This window comes from Leguminivora glycinivorella, chromosome 4 (genome assembly GCF_023078275.1).
Source record: "Leguminivora glycinivorella isolate SPB_JAAS2020 chromosome 4, LegGlyc_1.1, whole genome shotgun sequence".
Classification (NCBI taxonomy): Eukaryota; Metazoa; Arthropoda; class Insecta; order Lepidoptera; family Tortricidae; genus Leguminivora; species Leguminivora glycinivorella.
The window spans coordinates 19,329,087-19,342,665 of NC_062974.1; the positions used below are offsets into that span (position 1 = coordinate 19,329,087).

A 13,579-nucleotide genomic window follows, 5' to 3' on the forward strand; every position below is an offset into this window, starting at 1 on the left:
ATTTTTTCACAGCTTTCATTAAGTACTATCTGCGTGGATTGAAACTAGCAGAAGATTGGCCTTGCCCCGGAATCTAGCTAATTTAGAATTGAAAGTTTTTTCACTACAAAGAGGCGGCAAATTAAAAAGAACGTGTCTGCAGAAAAAATACTTCCATTATATTACAAATAGATTTAATAGTACGTGTGAACATACAATATGCATAAAATCAGTGCACGACGTGTCATGGGCTGTTTGTGACGATAAAAACATCTAGCAAATGCATTGGAAATCCCCAGCAAGAATAAAGCAAGAGCCAGATCAGTGGGCAAATTTTATTTCTGAACCTCGGTTCTTTAGACAAAGGAACTGCCTTTCAGGTCAACCAAACAATGAACACTTAAGAGAAGGTTTGGCAACGCGCAGGTAATGCTTGGAGCTGCAGGCGTCAATAGACTATGCTGACTGGTCTTAAATATTTTATAGCACGACGATGGCAAACAAGTATTAGTATACGGCCCGCGAGCAGAGCCATTTCCACCAGGCAGGCAATTATGGTCGCGCGATAAATGATAAAACATCTGGCCGTTCCTATCGCACTTACTAATAGTGCGATAGGGAGTATTTTATCGTCTATCGCGTGACCATGCTACCCGTGCAGATAAACTAATGTGCCAGATACACTTAACAAAAGCACTCAGATAAACTTCTTTGTGTGTGTGTAAATCATCAGATAAACTTATGTGGCTCCTAAAATCTGATTACTTATTTTTCGAAATTCATATAATAGGCTCAGGAAATCAAAATCAAGAATAATTTAAACAGTTAACTATAATAACATAAAATAGCATACATAAAGAAATTATGTAGAAATAGGAATATTATATTAATCTTGATGTTCCTTATTATTAACACTCTTATTAATAACAACTTTCTTTTGGGTTCCATACTTTTCTTGGTCAACAAACTTAGGAGGTCCTCCTATCTGTGTTGTCTCAGGAACACTTAGCTCTTCATTAAGTTTCTTGGCCAGGAAGTATATTTCAGCGAGAGCAATCACAAGAGCACACATTACTCCAAGGAGCAGCCGGAATCCAAAGTCGAGGTTGCCAACCATCCATTCAACTCCTCGGAAGCCAAAGAGGAATCCAGCAAATATTGAAATGATGAACTGGCCAATAGCAATTAGCTGTCTGTTTAACTGTTTCACTAAAACAAAAAAAAATTACCATATACCATGCCTTTTTAACATAATCGTAATTACCTACCAGAATCATATTTTGCACTTCCTTAATCAATAAATTGTTAAACTGATTCATAGGGCATAGGTTTGATTGTGAATCATCATTGTTACTGTTACCATTAGTAAGCTTGTTTTGATAGTTCCAGAATATATTTAAATATTATTTCATATTGTGAAATAATATAATTTTTAAATTATACTATTTTAAAACTTGTAATTCAAAATAACTATGGGATGGGCTAACTAAAAAGAGGCTTTAAATTTAGAAAACATATTATGAAGTAGATGTTTTTTCTGATGTGTTACTGACACTGCAAGAGGAGGGTTCAAAGCTAACCCATGACAAAGCAGGGAGATTTTTATATTAAAAAAAATACTTACATTGGAAAGCAATGGTGTCATCAGGGAACCTGATCCTCACATTATCAACACCTTTTGTCATTTTCCTGTAGTCTCTAGCCTCTTGTTGAGCTCTTAGTTTTACACATCTCTCTTCCAACACAGGGTTCCTTTTAATAACACTGTTTTCTGGCATTTCAATGTGAACCCCTTCCATTAGCTCATGTAAGTATGGGGTATCTGTTTCAGTGTTTCTAATGGTGTTAAGATAAACATACAGCCAGTCTAAGTCCGAAGTCTTTAAAAATGGACCATCTCTTGCTTTATCACCATCCTGTAAAACTTTTTCCATTTCTGTATCATCTGATTCTAATTGCCTCTTTTTGTCTCCACTACCATTTTCTTTGAGCACTTTTTTAGGCATATTGTCAACATTTTGGTCATTATCATCATGTGAATCACCAATTACCGTCTTTTCAGGTACTTTAAGGTCTAATTTTTTAACCTCTGCTTTAATTTTCTCTAACTTTGATACATCAGAGTCAGATAAGTGATATGCCTGTTCTACATTTTTCAGTTTTATTTTGTCATTCCCTTTATTGGGGTGTGACTTAATGAATTGCAAAATGTTTTCAGGTATTTCATAATTGCTTTTTATTGTTTGGAGGAACTTAACAAGCTTCTCTGATGGGTAAATTTTAAGGGTTGGATCTGTGAGAGATGACTTTTGGTCCATTGTAATTATTTAGTAATATTAAGTTTGTGGTTTAAGTCTGCATAGAGATCTCTCAGCTCTTCCTCTTTTTCTTCAAAAGCGTTATCTATCCTTTGGCACTTAAAGTTCATATCATCAATGAACTGATCCCATTCCTTTTGTCTCTTTTCACGATTTTCTGTTCTTTTTTGTTCACAAGTCTGGAAATTAAAACAAAATTTTATATCTCATTTCAAATGGAAATGCAAAAGGGATATAGTGAAGAAAGGGTGTCACAAATACTCTTATCGGCATGACATGACTAATATTAGACTTATATTGACCGGGATATAGACCAGGTAATCACGGTCTATATCCCGGTCAATATAAGTCTAATGAAAATAACCGTGAATCATTCAAAACTCTTATGACTAATATTAATTGCAAGCGGCAGCCATTTTAACTAAATTTGACATTGAAAAGTTAAGCACATAGCATAAGAAAAAGCACAAGAATTTCAAAACATTATAAACGCGAACACTTGACATCAGGGATATGTTTACATTTGCCCTAAAACACACACATACCTTTACAAACTACAATAACCTAAACTACACAAATGTATCTATAGCAAATTGAATATTACATGCAAAGCTGATATTTCTCACATACCTTCTGGACTTTAAGGTAATCAGTCTCAACTGCTTCACAGACCTCAAGTGCCTGGTTTAGTTTCTCACTGAGCACAGGTAATGCAGCCTCACTACCTTTCTTTATCTTGTCAACCTGGCTGTCTTTAATGTCAGTGACCTTCTCAAGAATGTAGAACAAATTCTCTACTTCACGGTCTCCACGTTTTTCCTACAATAAACGTTCATTTAATAAAACTAACAAGAGTTCTGGTATGCAGTTAAATTTCACACCTACATAAACAAATGTTATTCCTACCTCGAATTCCTTTAGCATAAACTTTATTTCTCCATTTAAAAACGGTCTATGATCAAATAATCTGGCCCAAACTTCACCAATTTCTGAAATCAAAATAATTTTGACATCAAACATTTGACAACAGTAGTGACCCAATTAGAGGTTTATTACAAGTTTATTGTGTTTCTAAAGTTTAACTGAATATTTATATAGTCCGTGCTGTAATTATGTAAATGTAATCCAAGATCTTTTTGCAATAAGTAAGTACATTTTAGATTAAATCTTTCAGTAAAATCTAAGTGTAAATTGATCACCTGGTAATTTCATGTAACGATACAACTGTTGCATCAGGAGTTAACTATTAGTCACAGGACACAATGGGGTTGAATTTGATCAGTTTTTAAAGAAAGTGATAAGCAAAATCATGCAGTTTTTCCTAAAGATAAATAAAAAGACTTAGCCCTTCGTACATACCTCGTGACAGTTCCGTCATCATTGGTTTACCAAATAGCGTTTCGATAACAATGGGTAGGAGCAAGTCATAACATTATTATGTACTACAAATAATGATATTATACTAAGGACTATATAATAGACATAAATTATTTCATTCAATAGTGTTGAAAGTGGAGTGCGCGAGTTTTTAACTGGCTGTAAAATACTAATTAGTTAACTACTACACAAATTATCTTGCAATGAACGAAACGCAATCTAGACAATAATGTTGCCATTTATAAATTCAATCTCCACTTTGCTTATAAAAAACTAAAATAGCCATTGCTTCTTTGCTGCTAACCTTTTTTCGAAGCTTCTGTTTGTAAATAAACAAATCAAGTTAAATAACTGTGTGTACATACATTATTATAAATAAGTCAAGTTTTATTTTGCTTCTAGCAATACTGAACGAATGACCGACAAGAAATCAATTTAATACATTCATTCATTCGCAACAATCTCTTTCTCGTTCTAATCGTTCTATCAAGTTTCGTTCATTCAGTTAGTGAGTTCATTCATCGCGTAGTAGATGGGCGTACGTTAAATTAATGGATTGAATTCGATATTGTTTTTATTTGCGCAGAAGTGTTTTGAAGGCGACAATGGTGGTTAAAGGTTTCGTTTGATTGTTTGTTAACTGCATTAAGTGATGTGTTAGGCGGAACTGAATGTGAAGTTTGGGATTTTTTAGTGTGTAAAAATTGTGATAGTGATCACCATGCCGGGTCTTATAGGCATTGGTGAATTTATCGAGGAAACTCGTGAGGATTACAATTCGCCGACGACTTCCACATTCGTGTCGCGTATGCCGCAATGTCGGCAGATCATCGGTGCATTGGAAGAGGTAACAGTGCTTCTGTTTGAATAATTCGTTCCCTAATAATGTCGAGATTCTACAGCTGGCATGATAAGGGATTGGTGCGCCTGGCTTAACAGGAAATGCGTTAGCTTAGTGATTAGATTTTCCTCAATGAATTACTTGGGTCATTTAAGGACGTCGACGGTACTTTAAATGTACCTCTTTGCGAAACAAATAGTGTCCTAGTCATTCACTTCATGTAAGCAATGTTATGAATCACAACATAATGTTTTATGTACCTAAATAAGTGTAAATATTCAGCACAAAGTTATAATGCTTGAAATGCTGTTTATCTTCATAATGACCTAGTCATCAATACTTCCATTACCGGTAATGATGTCAGTAAATATTTGTTGCAATAGAAAATATGCAAACATAATTCCATTCATATGGTACCTAATAGGATGCATTAAAGAAATGACAATTGTAATGGCATTCAGAACAATTTCTTCAATCCTATGTTTGTTTTTCTTGTCTTTTATTTAGGAATATAAGTACTTATTTAGGAATTATAGCAGCAGCAGCATCGATAATTTTATCATAATATTTGTCTAAATTGTAATCAGGTAGCCAGACCCCCTCTGGTAAAAAAAATAACAAGGTACCTCCGTGCGAAGCATTTCGTGATTACGATTTTTCTAATTTTCTCGAAACCTACGCAGCAAACTTAGCTAAAAGACTGATAAGTAAGAAAAGTTCACCTCTTTATCGTCAGTTTTATCTCATCTCATAGAATCAGAAAGTGACCATTACGATGAAAGCTGGCGTCCGACTTATTTTACAGGCCGTAATTTGAGCATATTCGGTCACCACTCGTTGAAGATTCTGTACCGAAAGGCAACAAAGGTTCCTTCCTAACCCCCTATATCTACCCTGGCACTACGAGTACGTTATCTTTCGGCTCTATAGTGCGTACTCAACTACAGAATTGCTTTATGAATGAATTTCATTCTGTATAGGGAGTTTTGCATCTCACTGTACAAAATATCCAGCGGCCCTAGTGTATTGCACTGCTGCACCCCGAAATGAAAGACTGCAGGCTATGGTACACACTGAATAGTTTAACGAAGAGAGTAGAGATTTTAAAGTAAAATGAGATATAACCCAGCTCGTCGCGTTTGACTGCTCGGAGCAGAGCTAGCCTTTAGTAAAAAATGCCTAAATGACTCAAATAAACTTTGCCTACACTCTACGAGTCATTGAACTCGTAACTTTACCTAAATCATACTTTTCTATGTAGTTACGTACGTAAGATCCTCACAGACATCCAACAGATAGTAAAATTCGTAGGCATATCGTGGATCGTGAAAATTTGTCCGGTCCCTGAGTGGACGGAGCCCCGCTAACGCTAGTTTGTTCTCCGGGCATCTTAACGAACCTATTCATATCCTCCTATTTCTTCTTGTCCTAATCCTTATCCTGTTATCTGGGGTCGGCTCTCTTTGTCTGTCTTTTCCCCTGTTCCCAGTTCTGGGCTACGGTGATGCCCACTCCTATCTCTTTCAGGTCCTTCTGAGCCGTCGATAATTAATAGGTGGTGGGTCAACTCCCACCGCCCTCGATGTTGTAGGTATGCTCAGGGCAACTCGTAGCTACACCATTACCATATGTTCTTCAGAGCAGCGGAGTACAATGCCCATACCAACGTAAGGCAGCGTTCCCACTTAAGCGTCGCGTGTCTCGGGGCGCGCAACGGACTCAGTACATATTGTATAGGAAGGACGTAAGACGCGCCCCCAGGCGGCGCGGCGCGCGCCACGCCACCGCCACGCCGCCTGGGGCGCATCTTACGTCCTTCCTATACAAAATGTACTGAAAAGACGTTTTTAACCCCTGACGCAAAAACGAAGGGGTGTTATAAGTTTGACGTGTCTGTCTGTGTGTATGTCTGTCTGTCTGTCTGTCTGTTTGTCTGTCTGTCTGTCTGTCTGTGTGTGTGTCTGTCTGTTGTAGGAACGGATGAATGATTTTGATTTAGTTTTTTTGTCTGAAAGCTGAATTCGTAGCCATGTTTCATGAAAATAGTCCATTAGGTCGCCATTTATATTTTCTGGTTAGATTTGAATTACATTCAGGCGGCGTGGCAACGTCCGTTGCGCCATACCAACGTAAGCGAAGCGTAGACTTTTACTTTGTCCCTTGATGTTTGGGGCCTCTGTTTTATTGGGAGTATAGACATTAAATACACAGCCTTCCGACACAGGTTCCCTGACAGGGTACCTTACGATATGCCGATTCTACGATCGGCTGCCGACATATCGATTCGATAGCCATTGTTACACCATTCACCAATGTGTAAATATAACTATTACGGACCTTTGATTGAGTGTGATTTCGTGATCATACGTGTGATTAGAGCTGGTGTGGGCGACGGGAGCGCGACCTTGCCGTCACGCCCCCACTGCTAAAATAACTGTATCTATAATATTTACAACATAGTAATCAAGTATCCTACTTCCATCTATCTTATCTATATTATTTAATTTGATATATCATATTGAGAATGAAATGAAACTCGAAAGTAACAAACAAAAAGGTTTATGACGAAAGTTATGAAGCTTTTTTAAAAAGGTTTTATGAAGCTGAGTGGAGACCTTTTCAGTTACGCATAATTAAAAAAAGGTACTAGTTAATGTCAGTGTTATTAGAAATGTAACATTAAGTTGTTGTAATTAAATATTATTATTTCTTAATTACTTACTGCTATAGTTGACCCTCTAGAGTCTAGAAGTCAAAATACTTTAGGTCTAACGATAGATTCTTTGGCTATTTGATTTTTTAAATTATTTATAATACTTGTAGTCTTGTACACTATACACAAAGAAATCCCAACTGCGACTTCGAAATCTGAGAAAGATACAATTCTCGATGTTTTACGGGCCGGCTAACTCTAACGATTGTTATAACTTTTAGGTATCGCCCCTTGCATTGTCTTATAACTTGGTCTATTATGTAGGTACCTATCGCGTCATGAAAACCGCGAGTTTTCTAAAAATACTTATCTATGAAGTTCTGTGTGTTACGAAACTAGAATAACCGCTAACATGTCCGGTCCGACCTTTCTTTCCTAAAACAAGTTTACAAAGCTATCACTTATCGCTCATCACGTGTAATAAACTAACATTTGGAGGGTTGTTAATAAATAATTACTGTTTAAGGGTAAATGTCACTTGCGGTGTATTAAGTGCTCAAACGGTACGCTTTACCCTACACGCCTGCTCAATTAGTCAGGGTTATTAAAAATTAAGTGTTCTGTAATAAGGACTTTCTATGAAGGAATTGATAAAGTCATATCGGTGTACACAATAATAGGAGAATTGACAAACTTTGAGTGATCCTTTAAACCATTTATCAGTTTCATTCGTAATTTGCGCACATTTGTAGGTAGATATCATCGTAAGTATGTATATGTACTAGAGTTTATTGTCAAAACGTCAAGGATGCGGATGTATTATCCACAATCTATAACCAAAGGCGACAGATACCTCCGACAGTCGTTCTTTATTGTTCAACTTCAAAATGCTTAATGCAGAATAAAAAACCATGATCAATTGTTAAACTACTCGATTACAGCATATGAATAACACTGTTTTAGTCGTTAATTGACGTCTTTAAGATGGTATGTCATGTGTTTTAGTATATTAAGTACTCGACCGTTACGCTGGTTCTGTGCCGTCCCCGCCTATTCAATTAGGCGCAAAGGGTACGGGGGTTATTAAAAATTAAGCATTCAGTAATAAGGGCTTTCCTACTAATTTAGGGCGTCGCGCAGAACGGGCTTTTACATCAAGATACTTAGTTACTTATTGTCCCTAATTGTTCTATTATCTACTCGTAATTTCAACACCTGGGGAAATGGGTAGATTATTTATGGAACAGAGTACCTATTTCAGTCAAATGTCAATTTGCCGTTGGACCCTAAAAGACAGCCTGTCAAAAAAATTGTAAAGAAACTGCCTTTTAGGTTTCGACAACATTTCGCTAATGTCCATTACCCTTTGTTCTAAAGATATTTGGGAAAAACATCACCAGCACGGGAAGCATGGTCGCGCGATAGACGATAAAATATCAGGCCGTCCCTATCGCACTTACAAATAGTGCGATAGGGACGGCCTGCTATTTTATCGTCTATCGCGCGACCATGCTTCCCGTGCATGGATCTGGGCAGTAAAATTTACCAAAGATTTTACACTGTCGTTATGTATGTACGTGTCGTTTTAATGTCGGCTAGGTCAGAAGGCCATAACAATCACTGTAGAGTGTAGACGACCAATTGGAACCAAGTGATGACCGTATAACTAAGTTAGCACTTAAACATTTGGCTCCGTGCCAACTACTAAACGGAGCAAACTTTGCAAATTGATACTTTATCTTCGTCGGAACAGAACTCGCTAAGTGCTCGATAAAAACAATAAAGAGATTAAAGTGTACGTGGATGAAAGTAGTATTACGCTGTAAGAAGATTAATAAAGATTAGACGATAGCTGAAATTAATTCCTATCTTTGTATTGTAAGAGTATTTGCTCACTTTAGACTGCAGTGTCTGCAGTCTACATTTTTCAGCAAAGCGACAGTTTTACTTTTTAGCATTGACTGGCGAGTGTTAATGGTCTCGTCTTGGCAACATTTTACATAACAATCTATTGGTGCATTATGTACGAGTACACTGACACAAAAAAGTGTACATTTTAACTAAATAATGTCACTGAATCGTCAGATGCTCTTTTTAACGCATTTTAATTTTATTAAAAACTACACAGTTTAAAAATTAACGTATCGGTAAAAGACCGGTATCTTATAAAACACAACCTTGTTATCTCACTTTCTTCCATCTGTGACACTTGCATGTTGTAAGTCGAAACAGGATGAGTCACCACATGTGAACGCGTCGGGTCCCGCTGCCAAAACCGACGTAAAAAAGATGTATACGGTTTTAGAGTTCCGTAGCTTCCGACAAAAGTTGCCAAGTTCAAAAGAAGTTTGGAAAACTCAAGTTTTTTAATAAATCTATCTAATTGAGCTTTTTATGATTATAATTTGTCATCTGTAATTCAAGAAGATACAACTTCAGCATACGGGCATATGTGAATCAAAGCAAGCTACAAAAATACCTTCAAAACATTACATAGAAATTTTACGGTCCGCATGGAAGTATACAATATGTAATTAGTAATTAAATTCTCATTTATACACACACTGACTAAACTTCACAGTAAGTAAACTCAAGAAAGCTTGTGTAGTGGACACTCAGACAGCAAAATATATAACTTATATATTATACAAATCCAGTCTACCTTAAACGAGTGTAATTATGTTAAGTAGGACATTACAAGAGCTCACGTAACGAAAGCGCATAAGAACAATGACTCACGGCGGATGCCGGTTCATTTATCAGCTGCATCAGGTGTTACGCGCTATAGCCAGGGTTGTGCTGTGTTTAAACGTATCGCTTCGGCTAACCAGTATGGTAGAGTTCAAGATCCCTTCATATTAAAGTTTGAAGCCAAGGGGGCCAAAATTTTGAAGAAAGTTTAGAGGTGGGCCCGATTTATACCACAAACGCATTTTTACTACAGTGCTGACCATATCCATATCACATACTACACAAGTGAACAGCTTTAATCCTCCTTTGGTATTCAAAAATACAGTGGAAACTGTATAAGTGGAATCGCAAGGGACCGGCTGTTTAGTTCCGCTTATCCAGGTTTTCCATTTATCCAGTTTTCCACTTAACCAGGTTCAAATAAAACGTTTTTGTCTTAAGACTAGGGATGTAGACTAGTCTCGACTAATAGAGGACTATCCGTCACATTGCTAGTCGGCGATTAGTCGGCGACTAAGAGTCGGCAAAAAAATATGTATCTTTTATTTAATATGCATGTAGATATAAATTAACAAAAAATAAGTGACAAAATCCTGACTTCAAAAAGCAATACTGTAAATAATCCCCAATACTGTTACGAGTATACTAAAACAATGCCTTTCCTTTGTTATGAAATAACTTTTATTTAGACAAAATCAATATACCGATTGCATTTTAATGAAAAAGTCCGATTTTTTTTTTTCATTTATCCCTAAGAGATAAACACATATATGATTGTGTGCTTAGGCATTGCTTAATCTAACAGCTCGACACCGCACCGTAGGTAAAACAAAACTGAACGATGTGTAATCTCATACAACTTATATAGTTAAAACACAAACCATAATGTTGACGAAACAAACTGCCCTCCTTGTGGCGGTTTATTATAAATACAAATTTTATAACGCCAAGCTTTTCCACTCATAGAGGTTTCGGAGACGACTGCTTCCAGTTGCAAAAGATAAAAATAAGACATTTACGAAAAAATGGACCGCGAAAGAAGTCCCAAAATTCCACTTATAGAATTTCGTTGCTAAGGGACTGGGATCGAGAACTTAGGTCCACTTAAAGAGGTTTTCCGCTTACCCAGGTTCCACTTATCCAGTTTCCACTGTATTTACATGCAGCAACAGTGCACTCACATATAGAAACGTGAGTCATGATAAAAAAACATGAACCCTACAATAGACTAATTTATAAACTCTCGTTATAACTCTGTAAAATATAAAAACAAACGCATAATCGGATTCCTTTATAAATCTGTTAACAAAGCGTTTTGTACCCGTCTCGTCTCTAATTCGATGTGCTTCAAACGTCCATTGTATTGTCTTAAGACTCTTAAGATTTTACGCGCGGACATTTTTTAGACAACAAAATATATTCATTGTTTAGCGATTCTTTGATGGATGCCGGTAGTTTTCTAAAATGTCCGTCTCGAATTTTGAACCGTAGGTAACTCTGCTTTGTTAGTTAAAAAAGTACTTATTTTTGTTTTTGAACTTCGAGAAAACAGGTAGCTTCCTACACGAATAAAAAAAGTTATCTTAGTCGCAACAATTTTTTCCTTAAAAGTAAAATAAATAGACTAATGTATGTAAGTATTTTATTATCAAAATATATTCAGTGTTAGCACAAACGTTAGAAGGGTATATTTTGGACTATTAAGTATTTTTAGTCGTTAATTATATGTGTAATTAGAGAATCTCTTAAATCGCGAATGTTTTGTCACATGCCAGAACCTCTATTACTTTTCACCAGACAGCTCTATATCTTCTTCTTCTTCAGTCGTTCCCTCAATGCTGAGGATCGTGACATCATGTCATTCTGTTGAAGACTAGATCCCTCCATAGGCATCTGTTCCTCGCCAAGCGCATGGCCTCGTGCAGTTTTAATTTCATGGGTGCAGTAATTTGAACGCACCATATAGTAGAGGGCCTGAGGTCTCGTCTCGTGCCTTCAACTTTGCCCGTCATAATTATTCTCTCCATGCTATCTGGCGGGCGACGTGAGATGTGATCGAAATAACAAAGGATTTGGTCCTGGCAAAACCTGAACTCTATATCAGTTTTAGTTCATTTCGAGACAGTCCCTTGATACCTTTGAAATGTGCACTTTCTAGCCAGTAATTTTAGTATGATGTTCCAATCTTGGGCAACATCTATTCTTACACCTATCGATAGATCTTTGATCTTTTGAAGATACGTGCCCACGTGTTCAAGATTTTAACTCGTCTTACACAAGAGCACTCAAAGGCATTATTATCAAAGTTAAAGTACTTACCTGCTTTTGACGTGGCGTGCTCAAGTGCAAGCAACTTTATCACGAGGGAGTATGCACGGTGCAGTTTTGGCATGCATTAAGCTATTATGCAACCTTACTTTAGTTTGCGGCTTTAGCTTTGTTTTACCTACATCATTATTATGATGGTTATGATTCTTAGTAATGCGAAAGTAGGTATGCCTCTTGGTTAGTAACGTTTTGATGGTTTTCATTTACCTACTTTAAGCGCATACCTATGTTAATATTCTGGCTTTAAAATTTCATTAATATGAATGATTGTAGGTATGAATATACTTCGAATCGAAAAATTTTGTCGTAAGTTGTATTCTTACTAGTCGTTGACATATTTAATATGGTTTAACTTTGTACAAAGTTGACCTTAAATCACGATAAACAAAACGAAAGTCCCTAAACAAGTTGCACCAGGTACCTACTTACGTTTTCTCACCAACTTTCTCTTTTTAACCCCCGACGCAAAAACGACGGGGTGTTATAAGTTTGACGTGTCTGTCTGTCTGTCTGTCTGTCTGTCTGTCTGTCTGTCTGTCTGTCTGTTTGTCTGTGTGTGTGTCTGTCTGTGGCACCGTAGCTCCCGAACGGGTGAACCGATTTCGATTTAGTTTTTTTTGTTTGAAAGCTGAGTTAGTCGGGAGTGTTCTTAGCCATGTTTCATGAAAATCGGTCCACTATGTCGCGGTCGGGGGTTTTTTCAAAATTTTAATTTTGTGGTTATAATTATGTGCGTACATATCCGATCTACGTGATTAACTTACCGTAAATGCCACTTTGCAAACCTGTGTACCCATTGGATGCTTGATTCATGTACAGTCAGCAATAATATTCCCTTAGCACTTTCTCATGAAAACAGAAGTTTGTAGCAGCAGTATTTGATAGCATAGAAATGAACGGGAAAACCGGGAAGTCACTTCTCTGTGACTGACTGTACCTAAATATAAAACAATCAACCATTATAGGCTTCCTGCTTTTTCTTCTTGGGCTTTGACTGTACTGTAGTGTTAGTGTCATCTCATCAAGTAGTCAACTAGGAATTCCTTCATTAGGGATTTCTGTATCGAAACATGACGTAAGCTTGTTTAATGAACAAATTAGAAAAAAAAACAGCGCAATATTTATACTTTCCTCTGAATGTATAACGATGCAAATTAAAACCTGCTTCAACACTAGAAAATAGGTAAATTGTTAAATTAAACAGCTATGCAATTTGATTACCCTCAAGTAGTGACGTTGAGAGGTGAAAGCAAATAAAAATCTGCATTTTCATACGTAAGGGATCCTACCTCAATACTTTCTGACTAACTTTATAGCACAGACAGCTGCCATTCCTAAACATACGGCTAAGACGTTAGTCTCGAAAGTAGTTTTCAAATCTCCGATGCCACA

At 36.8% G+C, this 13,579-nt stretch overlaps 3 protein-coding genes across 8 annotated transcripts in view; 1 reads left to right on the forward strand and 2 right to left on the reverse strand.

Annotated features, from left to right (window-relative positions):
• Nucleotides 1-792: 792 nt before the first annotated feature.
• On the reverse strand, nt 793-2,297 carry LOC125225388. 2 transcript variants are annotated; one of them, XM_048129087.1, is made up of 3 exons: nt 2,054-2,297; nt 1,604-2,014; nt 793-1,188 (listed from the first exon to the last, which is right to left on the reverse strand). In XM_048129087.1, exons 1-3 carry the CDS (start codon nt 2,295-2,297, stop codon nt 866-868), a joined length of 978 nt encoding a protein of 325 aa, XP_047985044.1. In that variant the 3' UTR covers nt 793-865. The 2 variants fall into 2 exon arrangements, with proteins under 2 accessions (XP_047985044.1, XP_047985043.1); XM_048129086.1 differs by having other exon boundaries at nt 1,604-2,297.
• Nucleotides 2,298-2,302: 5 nt separating this feature from the next.
• On the reverse strand, nt 2,303-3,718 carry LOC125225389 (biogenesis of lysosome-related organelles complex 1 subunit 5). Of its 2 annotated transcripts, none has more exons than XM_048129089.1 (4): nt 3,657-3,718; nt 3,204-3,286; nt 2,928-3,116; nt 2,303-2,476 (listed from the first exon to the last, which is right to left on the reverse strand). In XM_048129089.1, exons 1-4 carry the CDS (start codon nt 3,676-3,678, stop codon nt 2,303-2,305), a joined length of 468 nt encoding a protein of 155 aa, XP_047985046.1. In that variant the 5' UTR covers nt 3,679-3,718. The 2 variants fall into 2 exon arrangements, with proteins under 2 accessions (XP_047985046.1, XP_047985045.1); XM_048129088.1 differs by lacking the exon at nt 3,657-3,718 and adding an exon at nt 3,497-3,642.
• A 478-nt stretch (nt 3,719-4,196) lies between these two features.
• The window catches only part of LOC125225866 (arfGAP with SH3 domain, ANK repeat and PH domain-containing protein), a 115,922-nt gene continuing 106,539 nt past the window's right edge, over nt 4,197-13,579 (forward strand). For all 4 annotated transcript variants that reach the window (XM_048129740.1, XM_048129741.1, XM_048129742.1 and 1 more), the window contains exon 1: nt 4,197-4,521. In XM_048129740.1, coding sequence (XP_047985697.1) covers nt 4,396-4,521 — 126 coding nt within the window. In that variant the 5' untranslated portion in view covers nt 4,197-4,395. The remainder of the gene's footprint in view (nt 4,522-13,579) is intronic.